This window comes from Pipistrellus hanaki (assembly GCF_964339955.1).
Source record: "Pipistrellus hanaki genome assembly, chromosome: 7".
Lineage (NCBI taxonomy): Eukaryota > Metazoa > Chordata > Mammalia > Chiroptera > Vespertilionidae > Pipistrellus > Pipistrellus hanaki.
This window is the reverse complement of record NC_140509.1, coordinates 86,521,123-86,535,557: the sequence shown is the minus strand read 5'-3', so window position 1 is coordinate 86,535,557 and position 14,435 is coordinate 86,521,123. Positions and strand designations below refer to the sequence as shown.

At 48.0% G+C, this 14,435-nt stretch overlaps 2 protein-coding genes across 3 annotated transcripts in view; one reads left to right on the top strand and one right to left on the bottom strand.

Moving 5' to 3' along the window:
- The window catches only part of PACRG (parkin coregulated), a 227,983-nt gene extending 226,686 nt beyond the window's left edge, over window positions 1-1,297 (bottom strand). Inside the window, exon 1 of the mRNA XM_084890917.1 lies at window positions 894-1,297. Within this exon, the coding sequence (XP_084747043.1) occupies window positions 894-1,049 (156 nt within the window). The 5' untranslated portion in view covers window positions 1,050-1,297. The remainder of the gene's footprint in view (window positions 1-893) is intronic.
- A 194-nt stretch (window positions 1,298-1,491) lies between these two features.
- Window positions 1,492-14,435, top strand: part of PRKN (parkin RBR E3 ubiquitin protein ligase) — a 353,591-nt gene continuing 340,647 nt past the window's right edge. For both annotated transcript variants that reach the window (XM_084890914.1, XM_084890913.1), the window contains exon 1: window positions 1,492-1,618. In XM_084890914.1, coding sequence (XP_084747040.1) covers window positions 1,612-1,618 — 7 coding nt within the window. In that variant the 5' untranslated portion in view covers window positions 1,492-1,611. The remainder of the gene's footprint in view (window positions 1,619-14,435) is intronic.

Genomic DNA, 14,435 nt, shown 5'->3' with positions numbered 1-14,435 from the left:
CAATAAGATCCTCCCAGAGTGTAAATTATACAATTTGAAAGCTACATCTATTATTTAATATCTCACTCCCAGACAGGTGCTCGCTCAGTGGTAACCTAATTTAAAGCCGTTCACATAAGAAGGCTTAGGAAACACACACACACAACGTATTACACATGTAGCTAAATCATTTGTTCCTTCCCCCCCCCCCTTCAACAGTATTAAAACTATTTCAACTACCTCTAATAAAAATGAGACATGAATTGTATTAACAGTCAGAGATACTTGAACTGAAGCTTGAATTTTTTAAAATTTTGTCATTTAAAAGGTGTCTTGAAATACACATATTCAGTTGGCCTTCAATATTCTAACAGGCTGGCAAGCATTTTGTAAGAAAGAGTGTTGTCAGAATAAAATGCTAGGATAATTCTGACATTTCCTAGGTTGAATTGAGATTTCTGATCATGGGTTATTTAATAAGTTTGATTCCAGCTCAAATTTGAAAGAGAATTTAAGATTTCTAAGAACTAATAATAAAGAGAAAAAAAGCTAATAAAAGATTTGTAAGAACTCATGGGCTTGCAATAAAACTTTTGCCTAGTGGGGCTACTTTAGAGAACAGTACATTACAGGGGGTCTTGTCCCTTCATAAACAGCTTATGAATAATTTGGGTGTCTTACGTTATTAGGATGTGCTAATCAATGCACACAATATACCTCTTGCTCAGGACCCTTTCCAATAGCCTAGCCTGGACCTCCACACTGTTGGGTACCATCTGCTACTGGCCCAGTAATTGCCCTTCTGGGCAAAGACCACCCAGGACCTGGGCTCAGAATCCACAGGTCGGCCGGCCACTGTGACCCCGTGTGGGCGGGACCGGAGTGGGCGCATTCGGTTCGGGAGGGTCACTTACGACTGAGTTTTTCATCATGGCTTTGACTGTGAAGCCCTCAGAGACCAGGGAGTGAGGCTGGTGCGCCAGGAGCGACTGCTGCGCCCGCAGCTTGGTCCTCTTCGGCATCTTGTCTGGGCATTTGGTTACGCTCAGGGTCTCTTTCTCTGCCACCATCTTCCTAGAAAAGGTCTCGTTCTCATAAAACGTGTAGTAAAAAAAATCAAGTGGGTTTTACGGATGCGAGGATGAGGTCGGGGGGAAATGTAAAAAGGCGCGCGAATGGTAGAAATTCAACCCTTCCCAGTGCCCAGGTTGGTTGAGATGTTGGCAGCTCCCAGGTGAAGGGAGTTGGAGGGGAGGGGAGGGGCGGGAAGAGCGCAGGACCTCGGCGGTGCTGCAACGAGCTTCCAAAGCTTAGCCTCCCGTTGCTAAGCGACGCGTCAACACTGCGGCGAATGGCTCCACCCCCCCAGTGACGTAGGTACGTTTCCTGGGACTTCCCCCGGAAGTGCGGCCGACCGCAGGCAGTGGGCAGCGTGAGGAGAAACCGCGCGAAAACTACGACTCCCAGAAGGCCGCGGGCCGCTCGCGGTCTGCGCGTGCGTTCTTTGAGCCGGGCTCCGGGGAGGGCAGTCCGGGCGGACCCAGCCCTGGAGCGCCCGCCTGAGGGAGGCGGCGCGGGCGGCCGGAGCGCGCAGAGCCCCCCTCGCCCAGCAGTGCGCACCTGCCCGGGACCATGATCGGTACGTGGTGCCCGCCAGGCACAGCCTCTCTGCGCCGCCCTGCGCCGGCCGTGGCGCCGCGCCGTCCCCGGAGGAGGACGGGGTCCGGGGTGCCCCCTCCCGCCCTCAGGTGCCAACTGTCAGCGGTGTCCGCGCCCGCGCCCCGGAGCCGCGCCGCCGGCCGCCCCGTGCCCGCGGGGTGCGGGGCGCGGGCGCCGCTGCCAGCCCCGCCGTCAGCCCCGCCGTCAGCCCCGGTGTGACAGGCGGGCCGCCCGTGAGGACTCGGGACAGCCCGGCGCGCCGGGCACCCCGCCCCCGGGACGCCAGCCCGTGGCCCCGGGGCGGCGCTGCCTCAGGCCCGGGGTGGGGGGCGCAGGCCCCGGGGCGCGGGGGGCTCCCCCGGCTCGGCGCGCGGACCCGGGCCGTCCTCCGCCGCCGCCGGGGCCTCGCCGGCGTTACACGGAGGTGACAGGCGTCCCGCTTTGGGCGGGACAGTCCCGATTGTTAGGCACGTGTCCCGCCAAATTGTTCCCCTTGCACTGGATTTCGCTGAGCTGAGTGTAGGCGGTAATTTCTACAGAGAGGGACAGAGTTAGAAGCATCCGTCAGCCGCCTCCCGCCCCCTACACCCTGAAGTCAGAGGCATGTGATTTTAGTTCACCGTGACCCGGTGCAAGGTTAACTTGAAAAGAATCACATTGTAGATAAAGACAGGGACTTCAGATCTAAAAGTCATCTCTCAATTCCAAATTAAGTATCTAATGAATGATTACATACGTAACTATTAGGATGAAATTTGTGTAGGCAGTTTTGTTTAGTTTTCTGTTTTTTTTTTTGTGTTTTTTATTTGGGGACTTTTTTAAAACGCCGAGGGACAAATTGTTTAAAAAAAAAAAAATCGAGACTGTTTTAAAACCCCGCGGGACACATGGTTGAAAATCGGGACTGTCCTGCCAAAAGCGGGACGCCTGGTCACCTTACTTTACACTTGAGGAGGAAGCCTCCTGCAGGGGGACTCACACTTCTGGCCCCTGGAGTCCTCCGCTGAGTCCCTCCCGGGGCTGACGGGTCCGAGTGGAGGAGGAACTCAGAGTCACAGCCAGGATGGGAGCTGTGTGCACAGGAATGGCCCGAGGCCAGAGGCCTTCATCTTCATGGGGGGGGGGGGGGGGGAGCAGGCGCTAACCCATGGACCGTACAGTGAGGAGAGCAGGGCCAGGGCTGCTAGCTTGTTGTCAGCGCTGCCATGTCAGCTGCAGCGTTACCCAGTGCAGGGGTGTGAGCCAGACCTGATGTTGGGGGGAATCTCTGGACATTAGTGGAAATGCACCGCGTGACCAGAACACACACTTCCCGGTGCCGCCAGGAATTATTAGGGCAGTTTATTATGACAGAGCCTTGCTCTAGATACAGTGTTTCCCAAACTTCTGACCTATGTGCACCCCTTCTATAATTTTCCTAACGCTGAGTACCCCTCGGACTCATGAGAACGTAGAATTAGGCGCAGCTAAGCACGGTGCAGTGCATGTCCCCACCAAACTCCGGTGCAACGTGTACCCCCCCAAACTCTTCCCGTATCCCTGGGGGTATGCGTACCACACTTTGGGAGTCTAGAACATAATAACCAGTTTGGTGAGCTTATTTGGGGATTATTTCCAAGAAGCACCATTTGTGAAACACTTTTAAAAATATTTTTACACTTTATTGATATTTTTACCGGGAGGGATAGAGAGTTAGAAACAATGATCAGCTGCCTCCTGCACACCTTCCACTGCGGATGTGCCCACAGCCAAGGTACATGCCCTTAACCAGAATCGAACCCGGGACCCTTGTGTCCGCACGCCGGTGCTCCATCCACTGAGCCACACCAGTTAGGGCTGTGAAGCACTTTTGATTTCCACTAATGCATCTGAAGTCAGAGGTAGTGTGATTTTAGTTCAACATAATCCAGTGCAAGGTTCATTTAAAAAGAAACAAATTTATGATAAACCTATAGATAAAGACAGGGACTTAAGTTCTAAAAATCATCTCTTAATTCTGAATTAAGTATCTAATAAGTGATTACATAAATAACTATTAGGATGAAATTTGTTTAGGTGGTTTTGTTTAGTTTTCTGTTTTGTTTTTTTATTTAGAGACACAAGAAGAAAGTATGACCTTGGGATTTGATGATTAGACAGTTATTTGTAACTGGTAATGACATGAAGGATTTAAAGTGGATTTTTAAAAGTTTATTTTCATACCCTGGCCAGTTTGCTCAGTGGTTGGTGCATCGCCCTGAGGACTGAAGGGTTGCAAATTCCATTGCGGTTGGAAGCATGTACCTAGGTTACAGGCTCCAGCCTGTAGGGACGCTCACAGGAGGCAACCAGCCTCTCTCACATGGATGTTTCTCTCTCTCTGTCTCCCCCCACCTTCCTCTCTCTTTAAAACTCAATGAGAAAAATATCCTCAAGGATGAGGATTAACAACAAAAAAATGTTTTTGTCATATTCCAATTCTTAATGGTGTGAATTACAACATAAGTAATTAAATGCATGTCCCATCCTAAGAAAAGTACCTTTCCTATAACAAGCCAGAGGACAATGTGCGATAAATTATTTATATAACTAGCTGTGTGGCTTATGACTGTTGGCAGGCACATTCTAACAAAATTCCCCGTTGCCCGGGGGCCCGGTTGTGTTGGAGGGTGTGGAGGTGCGTGGGAATGGGAGCCGGGAAGGGAGGCGTGGGGGGAGGGGGTTCCAGGCGCTGTGACAGCTTGGGAGCCGGAGAGGCGGTCCAGTTTACATGCAGCGATGAGCTGGATCCACATGCACATGGCTGCACACCTGGGGTCGTCTTTTCTGATTAAACACCGCGGCTACTCAGAACTTGCCCATTTCATGTCTGTGCTCTCTGCCATTGCTACACCTCCTTCCATGCAAATAGCACCCTTCCACTTTCTTTGTATCTTAGCTCACTTTTGAGGAAAAAAGGAGAAGTGGGTTGCTTGGTAGAACGGGAGTAAGGTATTATCTCTCAACTAATACTGTTCTCTTGGCACCGAGACTGTTTCAAAGCACGTACATGTCTCAGTTGAATAATGACTGATGTGTTAAATGCCCTGACCTAGACAGCTACAGAAACACAATTTAATGGAAGTCAGAAAAATGATGACTGTGAGAAGTATGGAGAAGGACTGCAAGGTAACATAAGCAGAATGGGAAAACCTTAAGAAAATTCAACTTGGAAAAATGTCATTTGGGCGCCTCTATATTTTTTATTTGACCCCCTTTACCCTTCCTTCACCTACCCTCCTTTCCACCTGGTAGCCTCCATACTATTGTCTGTGTCTATGAGGTTTGTTTGTTCTCCTTGTTTGTTCATTTGCTGTTTTCAGTTTTATAGCCCACCTATGAGTGACATCAGATGGCTCTTGACTTTTCCCCTGTAATTTATTTCCCTTAGCGCGATATTCTGATGCTCCATCCATGTTGTTGTAAGTGGCGGTATTTCATCTTTTCTGATGGCTAGGTAGTATTTCATTGTGTTTTTGGGTCATTTCTTCTTTATCCAATCACCTATTGAGGGACACTTTGGTTTTCACGTCTTGGTCGCCTTGAATAATGCTGCAGTGAAGTGAACATAGGAATGCCTATATCTTGCAAGTTAGTGTTTTCAAACATGTCTGGGGGATTCTCAGGGATTCTGGGTGATGTGGTAACTCTATTCTTAGTTTTTAGGAACCTCCACACTGGTTTCCATGGTGGATGCACCAGTTTACATTCTCATCAACAGTGAATGAGAATTCCTTCTTCTCCACAACATCTCCAGCACTTGTGATTGAATTGTTGATAATAGGTTTGAAGGTTATCTCATTTTGGTTTTGATTTGCATTTCCCTAATAGCTGGTGATGCTAAGCATCTTTGCATATCTCTGTTGGCCTTTGTTTGTCTTCTTGGGAGACGTGGCTGTTTAGGTCCTCTGCCCATTTTTTAAACTGGATTTTAAATTTTTGTTGTTAAGTTATATGAGTTCTTTATATATTTTGATATTAAGTTCTTATTGGAGGTGGGTGTTGTGTGAAAATATTCTCCCATTCTGTTGGTTGGCCTCTATTAAAAATAGATCTCACCCTTTAAAAAAAAAAAAAAAAAGCAATTCTTTGTATTTCAATGTATTTTTTATTTATTTATCTATTTGGTCTTTTAAGAAAATGTGTTTAACAGTTTTACAGTGATATCTGTGGTACAGTGTCAGATATTTCAGTGAATGGGCAGCCCCGGCCAGTTGGGCTCAAATAGTTGCAGCATCCTCTCATACACCAAAAGGTGACGGTCTGATTCCCAGACAGGGCTCTAGGGGAGGCATCCTATCGATGTTGATGTTTCTCTCTCTTTCATTAATAAAAAAATAAAACACAAAACCATTATTTAAAAAAAATAAATTAATAAAATAAAGTGCATGCATATGTGTACAACTATAGAACTTCAAATTCAACGTCTTATTCTATAAAAATATTTTGATTTAAAATAACACAATAGCCGGGACCAGTTTGGCTCAGTGGTAGAGCGTCGGTCTGCGGACTGAAAGGTCCCAGGTTCGATTCCGGTCAAGGGCATGTACATTGGTTGCGGGCACATCCCCAGTGGGGGGTATGCAAGAGGCAGCTGGTCGATGTTTCTCTCTCATTGACATTTCTAACTCTCTGTCCCTCTCAATTCCTCTCTGTGTAAAATCAATAAAATATATTTTTAAAAAATAATAAATAATTAATTAAATAAATAAATAAATAAGTAAATAAAAATAAAATAACACAATAACTAGAACAGCGTCTCCTCTGTACCTTGTTTAACTAACCCTCTCCTAGAAGACTTACATGTCTGCTTGTATGGATCTACTCCTGATAATTCCCGCCTAGGCTTTCATTTTATGGATGTACATAAATTATGCAAATACTCTCCAGTAAATGAGCCTTCAGTTAGTTTACAGACAATTGTTATCATCAGGAATGTTTGTGTCTATATCATTTTATTTGCATATGTTAGCATATATTTAAAGTAAGAACCTTATTACAGTGTCTGGGTAGGTTTTCTAGATGAATCCTTTGTAAGATTTTGAACTTTGCAAAGTATTTCTGGTTGTCCTAAAGCAAATCATTCTCTTCTACTGTCCTGTTTACTACCCGAGGTAGAAGGACCTGCCCTGCCCCTCTGGGCGGAAAGATTACAGAAAGGCACCCCCGGAGCGCCTGCTAGGTCTCCGCTCCCCTTTACACCTGCTCCCCATCAGCTGTCCACAGAGGCCCAGACCTCCTACAGTGTTTGTAGGACTGCCGTTCCCCGCTGTGTCCTATAAATTTTATTTTTGCCTTATGATAGGTGAAAGAACAGTGCATTTTAATTTGTGAAGTGAATTCATGAAGGAAAACCTCTCACTTCTCATAACACATTACTTTCATGAAAGCAGATTCATCCATTAAGCACCTACTGTGTGCCCGTCCTGCTCCAGGTGCCAGGGACACATGCGTGGGGAAACACACACACATACAAACACACACACACACATGCATACACACATACACACACCACACACAAACACATACACACACATACACACATACACACACCACACACACACACCACACACACATACCACACACACTGCCTGCTATCGTGAATGGGCATTCTACCTTCCCTGTTTGCCCACAAATCCAGACATTTGTTTCCAAGCTTGTAGGCGGTGAGCTCTCAGCTCTCAGAATCGCCATTTGTGGTTGAAGACACTGTACTGCTCCCCGGCCTGCCATTTCAGTAATCTCTGATGAAGGGTGACCTACGCCAGGCGCCCGGCGCAGGCTCCAAAGCCTCTACGTAAGGCGAGTAGACGTGTGTCACACAAGAAGTCCCACCACATTTTTTCATAGAAGATTTTGCATAATTATGTACAGTCCTTTGAGTCCAGAGGCTCCAAAAGAATGACCCCGTACCCTTTTCCATCTTGGAACTATTTCTAAGGGCTTTTTTTTGAAGTCTGCATTTTTTTTGAAACCTCATAGCTTCATCGTTTGGAAAGGAGACAATGAAAGTACTTTGTACCGAGGTACGCAAATCCGATTCTACCTCCAAAGCGTCTTTGAAAAATGCAAAAAAGGGAAAATTCGCCTCACTTCAAAATGCTTCATATTCATGAAAGCAGTTTCCATGCAGAATACTTTACTCTGTTCGCTCTGAGTTCTTTGATCAGTGAAAATTGTTTCTTACCTGCTGTTTCTCCAGCCTTTAATTGAGGCCCAGTGCTTATTCGGTGTTTCTGTTTTAATTTGCATTTAATGAGCTCATTTTAAATGTTCCTTTGTAGTTATCTGAATGGCTTCTCTCTTAAGTTTTGTGATATTAAAGAAGGAGATTTGTGTGACAGTCTGCTGGTTTATGTTGCAGCTCGCCTCCTTGGCTTATGTCCCTCACCCGCTAGGAGGGAATCTTGGGTAAAAGGAGTTGCATTAATGCATCTATTTCCCTCAGTTCCCCCTATCATCCAGGACTTCTGCCAGGTTATTCAAGCAACTGTTTTCACTAAACAGAAACCGTTCTTCCGTGGACTCATGGGTACTTCAGTTCACTCATGATTTCCGTGTCATTTCTTTCCAAGACACTGGGCCAGGTGGCATGTGCGGGAGGGCCGGGAATGATGGCGTATGGGCATACTGGGTGTGGGGAAGGACGCGGAGGCATATAAGACACAGAAATATTTAGTAACTTTCCAGAGTTACCCGCCACAAGTCCTCCCGCCCTCAGAGAGCCTGTGCTGTGGCCGGACCGGGAAACGCGGGTTCGGGGAAGGATTCCGCCGTCTCCCCACGGAGGTAGAGTAATTAGGAAGAAATGTCTGTGTGTGCACACCCACACCTTCACACCTCTCCTTCCCATGTCTCCCTTCTTTTGCTTGTGTGATCTCTCAGCTCTGAGGCTTTCCTGTCTATAATGATCTAGAAACTGCTGTGCGTCCCTCAAGACCTCTTTCAAATGACCAGCTTTCTAGGACGTTTTCTTTAAGGTCTCTCCACCTGTGCCCCACCTTCCACCCCTTCCTCAGTCTGAAGCAATGGACTCCTTTAGAATCAACTAAGGAATTAGCAACTACTTCCCAGCCCTCGTGGCTCAGTGGTTCAGCGTCAACCTATGAACCAGGAGGTCACGGTTCAATTACCAGTCAGGGCACAAGCCCAGGTTGTGGGCTCGATTCTCGGTGTGGAGTGTGAACAGGCAGCTGATCCAATGATTCTCTCTCATCATTGATGTTTCTACCTCCCTCTCCCTTCCTCTCTGAAATCAATATAAATAGATTTTTAAAAAATAGATTAACAACTCTTCCTGGTTAGGTCCTCACTCATGGTGTAGGAAGTGTAGAGAAAAAGAAACAGTAGGTTCCACCATGAAGGTTTGCGCAGGGAAGCCCTGGAGAGGGCAGCTGAGCCCAGGCCCCCTGCTTCCCAGGGCCCTGATTGTCCCTAAGGACAGGGATGGAGGCAGCAGTCTGAGCTGGGGGTGGGGCTGGGGCGGAGGAGAGGATTCAGGAGCCCAGGGTACGGGAAGGGCATGTGATGAGGCCCAGGCTAGAGAAGGAGGCTGGCACCAGGCTAGGGCCTGGAATGGAAGCCGTGTCAGGAGGGTGGGTTTTTACACGGCGTCAGCCATTGAGCCGCTGTGAACCGGCGGGCACTATGAACGGGGGTGTTCAGGAGGAGTGCCTGTGGCCACATGGGCGGCTGCAGGGTATCCCACATGTGCCAACAGTGCCCCGAAGGCCCGGGAACCACTCATCGCCTCTGCTTCCTCTCAAGTGGGAGAGGGGCGGCCCCTGAGATTGGCAGGGTGTGAGGCAGGAGATGGCTCTTCTCAGGGGTGACATGGGTCTGAAATGTCACTGTCTCGTCTCTAATTAAGGGCCACACTTTTTTGTTTTTGTTTTTTAAATATATTTTCATTGGTTTCAGAGGAAAGGAAAAGAAGAAAGATATAGAAACATCAATGATGAGAGGGAATCATTGATTGGTTGCCTCCTGCACGTTAGACCAGTGTTTTTCAACCTTTTTTGGGCAAAGGCACACTTGTTTCATGAAAAAAATCACGAGGCACACCACCATTAGAAAATGTTAAAAAATTTAACTCTGTGCCTACATTGACTATATATAAAGTAATTCTCTTGAATAGGAATCAAATAAACACAAAGAAAGTATTTTATAATTACTTTATTATGAAATATTAAGTAAACAAAATAGTGAAAAATTATAAAATTCTTGTCTTGTCTGCACCTACGGCACACCAGGCAACATCGTGTGCCGCGGAACAGCGGTTGAAAAATGCTGCGTTAGACTGAGCCCACAACCCAGGCACATGCACTTGCCCAGAATCAAACCTGAGACCCTTGAGTCCCCAGGCAACACTCTACCCACTGAGCCAAACTGGTTAGGGCAAGGGGCCATGTTTTTTTTTGTTGTTGTTGTTTTTTAATTGTTCTTATTTCTGTAGAAGGTGTCATCTTTTATGGACAGGTATGCCTTTACTCACAGTACTGAAGCTTTAAGGTTATTTATGGAACATAGCTCCTTTGCTAGGTGGCACATGACGCTTAGGGTTCTGTTTACAGTTCCTCCCCTTAATGCAAGGACAGTGTCGCTGTTGTTGGAGCTACTGAGTGATCCTCAGTGTCTGCATAACATATATGCCTTGCCATGTGTTGAGAACATCCTTGAACAAATATTGCTGTTTTTTTGTTTTGTTTTTATGATTTATCCAATATACTTGTAAGATGAACAGGATTCCTCATCCAGGATAATGTTAGATTCCTTGATGTTGGAAGAGAGAAAAATCTCGATGTACAATATATAGAACCTTACCCATCTCTCAAACCCCCACCCCTCCCTCATCAAATTAGGAAAAAATTACTGACTAGTAGCAAGTAGCGCTGGTGCTCCAGTGGAGAGATTTCATTCTTTGTCTTCATGATTGATGAGTGTGCCCGTGCTTCCTGCTATTAAATGTTTTGGAGTCTCCGTGCATAAATATGATGACCTGAGAGGAAGCCCATGTCACCGCCTGGGGTTTGTAAGCTTATTCTTCAGGGCAGATCCATCTTCCAGACCCTGGGAAGGTCGCAGTTAGACATCCAAACCCACGGTGTGCTGTTAGCATCTGGACACACAGACGAAAGGTGTGCTGCTTGTGTTTCTGAGGTGCGCCTCCGTTTAGCATCCGCCTGTACCCGACCCCTTCTCTTCACTTTTTCTCCCCCCGTTCCTCGTTTCTCAGAAGCTGGGCTTTCCCATTTCCCTCTAGCCCATGGGCAGCTGGTGTCTGGATAATGATGGGTGAGCTCTCCGTGCTTGCCGCCATTGCCCCCAGTTTCCCGGCTCCACTGCTGGTACAGTGTGTCCCAGGGCCTGACGGGAGTGGCGGGGCTGCCAGAACAGGGGCCACCGCGCCCCGCGCCACAGGGAGCTGTCTGAGCACCCGTGCGGGGCCCAGGCCGTGTGCTCCCAGGAGATGAAGGCCTGCCTCCAGCTCTTTTTCCTTAAGCCCGAGTTCTGGGGAGAGGTGAGCTTTGGGCTGACCAGAGGCTCGAGTAGGCTTACTGCCCGGAGAAAGAAAGGTACTCGTGCTCTAGGTCTCCTCTCTGCCCTTGAACTCGGGCTCAGGGTCCTTGGTAGCTCCCTGGCGTATCCTCAGACTGAGAGGGGTGGATGTAAGCACTGTCCAGGCAGCAGCCTGTGGGTGGCTGCTCTGGGGCTGCTGACGGGCACCAGTGGGAAGCCACCCCGGGCCTGAAGAGAAGATACCTGTGAGAACACTAACGATGCCCAGTGAAGGTGCAGCCATTGGCGGTATTGGATAGGATCTGCGTGTGTTCGCCATGCAGGCACTGTGGACATGAGTGTGCGGTTCACATAGTGGAGATCTGTGGACATAGTGTACAGTTCACATAGTGGAGATCTGTGGACACAGTATACGGTTCACATAGTGGAGATCTGTGGACACAGTATACAGTTCACATAGTGGAGATCTGTGGACCCGGTATACAGTTCACATAGTGGAGATCTGTGGACACAGTATACAGTTCACATAGTGGAGATCTGTGGACACAGTATACAGTTCACATAGTGGAGATCTGTGGACACAGTATACAGTTCACATAGTGGAGATCTGTGGACACAGTATATAGTTCACATAGTGGAGATCTGTGGACACGGTATACAGTTCACATAGTGGAGATCTGTGGACACAGTATACGGTTCACATAGTGGAGATCTGTGGACACAGTATACGGTTCACATAGTGGAGATCTGTGGACACAGTATACGGTTCACATAGTGGAGATCTGTGGACACAGTATACGGTTCACATAGTGGAGATCTGTGGACACAGTATACGGTTCACATAGTGGAGATCTGTGGACACAGTATACGGTTCACATAGTGGAGATCTGTGGACACAGTATACGGTTCACATAGTGGAGATCTGTGGACACAGTATACGGTTCACATAGTGGAGATCTGTGGACACAGTATACGGTTCACATAGTGGAGATCTGTGGACACAGTATACGGTTCACAGAGTGGAGATCTGTGGACATAGTGTACAGTTCACATAGTGGAGATCTGTGGACACAGTATACAGTTCACATAGTGGAGATCTGAGGTATGCTTCCACTTCTCACTTAGGAATCGGGAAAAGCTTTCTCCTTTCCTGTTGTCCATTCTGTGCATGCGTGTGGCACATGCAGTTTCTCTCTACATGCAGCGTTTCCATCACATGTGTGGATCTTTCCCCCATCAGCTCAACTTCAAGGAGTTCACCACTTAGTCTCAGTGTGTGAGGCTAGAGGCGTGTGCTGGGCCCCATGTGTGTCTGCGTGTGCTGGCCAGCACTGCACCGCAGAACATTGTAGCACTATTTGTGGGGGACGGGAGGAGAGAGGAAGGATCTCGAATAATTTCTATTTGGGGCTTAATTACCTAAGGAGCTTCTCTATTGGGTCTAGTCATGGTTGTCACTTTCTTTTGCATATAAATTTATTTAAAAATCCCTTCTGACTTCTGCAGCCAATTTAATTATTATAAATAATTAGAACACACGGTGAGCGTAAGGGTGGCCATGCCGTTTGAGGTCAGGTTTCTGGAGGGGACATGGTTTTTTTCTTTGTCCTAAAATAATGATGAAAAGAGGTGAATAGTGTAAATGCCCAGAGCCTGGTGAATATGGGTGAATTCTTTAATGGTTAAGAATTTGTTTTTAAAAAGTATTACCATCAGAGCTTCGTTACCCTCACTTACAAACAGCTTGCATTGATAGCCACTTACATATGAAATCTAGTGGGTGGTGTAATAGAAAATTATTATCTTTGGGTTGTGGGATGTTTTTGTTCATTGTGATTTTCAGACCTTCAACATTAAGCGTGTCATATTTTAGAAATGCAGCCGATGTTATAAACGCAGTGTAAAAGCTAGGACAAGTGCATGGCCACTGTAATACCCGCAGAACTGATGATGCTTTTGTGACAAATGATGGGCGACAGATAATGGCAGTGCCCGGAGCGGCCTCAGGCTGGTCACAGAGCAGTGGTCCCTGGCAGACTGACATCACTGCCCTCAGCGTACTAGCTTCTCAGTGTGCTGCTGGCCACAGGGCTCCGTGCTGCTCTGGTTTCCGTTGCTGCCGTACAAGTTACCACACGTTTGGTGGCTTAAGCAGCACAAAGCCATCCTCTGACCCGGAGGCCACAGCACAGGAGCGTTTGAGGGGCTGCAATCGGGGGAGCAGGCTGTTCCTCCGGGAGCTATGGGAGCAGCCTCTTCCCCTCCCGCAGCTCTCCTGGCCCCGGCCGCCGCTGTCCCATCACTGGCTCTCCCCCCGCAGCCGGCCGCCTCTCCACAAGGACACGCGTGATTACATTGGGGGCCCTAGGGGACCTCAGCGGCAGCTGAAAAGCCCGCTGTGCCCTGGTCCCCAGCTTCGGATCAGGACGTGGACCTCTGGCGGCGGTGGTCCCGCTCAGTGCACCACAGTTCCCGCCCAGGCCGCCCCCACCGGGAGCTGGGTTTGAACTAAGGACGACAGAGAGAGGCCGTGGCGGTGACAGGGACGCCATTTGGTTTGGCCTTTCCTGAGGCCACCAGGAGGCCAGGCGGTGATCCCTCAGGGGATCCCTCATGGGATCCGAGACGCCTGTGTGTGTGTGTGGCTGCACTGATAAGCTGGCCCAGGTGACCAGGCACACGGGAGGCACCGCTGGGCAGTGTGCGGGGCCAGGTGCTCGTGGGCATCCCGCAGGGCGGGGAGCTGTGCTCCCGTGTGACGGGAAGGGTGACTTCCCCAGCAGCACGGGGCCCGCACAGCAGGGCACGTGGCCGATTTATTCTTCTTTCCCTTTAACATCCACTGGACCCTCCGCCAGAGCGCCCTGGGGAGGCGTGTGACACCCTCTTACCCTGCGTCAGTAAGAACTAGTCTGGCCTGGTTATTTTCGTGGTTGAAAATTACACAGTTAGACGTTTTAAATAAATTCTAGTCAAGTTATAAAGGACAAAAAAGAACAAGCTTAATTTGCTTCCCTTTAAAAAAAAAATTTAAAAAAATGTCAGTATAGAATTCGGTTCCATGAGGCAGTTTTAGCTGAAATAGTGGGGCGGTATTTCATCACACATCATTAGTGCAGTCAGGAGAAACTCTCAGGGAAATAGGGAGTGAATTTTTAAAACAGGTGTAGAATTTGATTTGTAAGAAAAGGAAAAGTTGCATTTTTATTGGGAGAAGGTGAGAAAATAAATATGGAATTCAGCCAGCCTTGTCGGAGAGG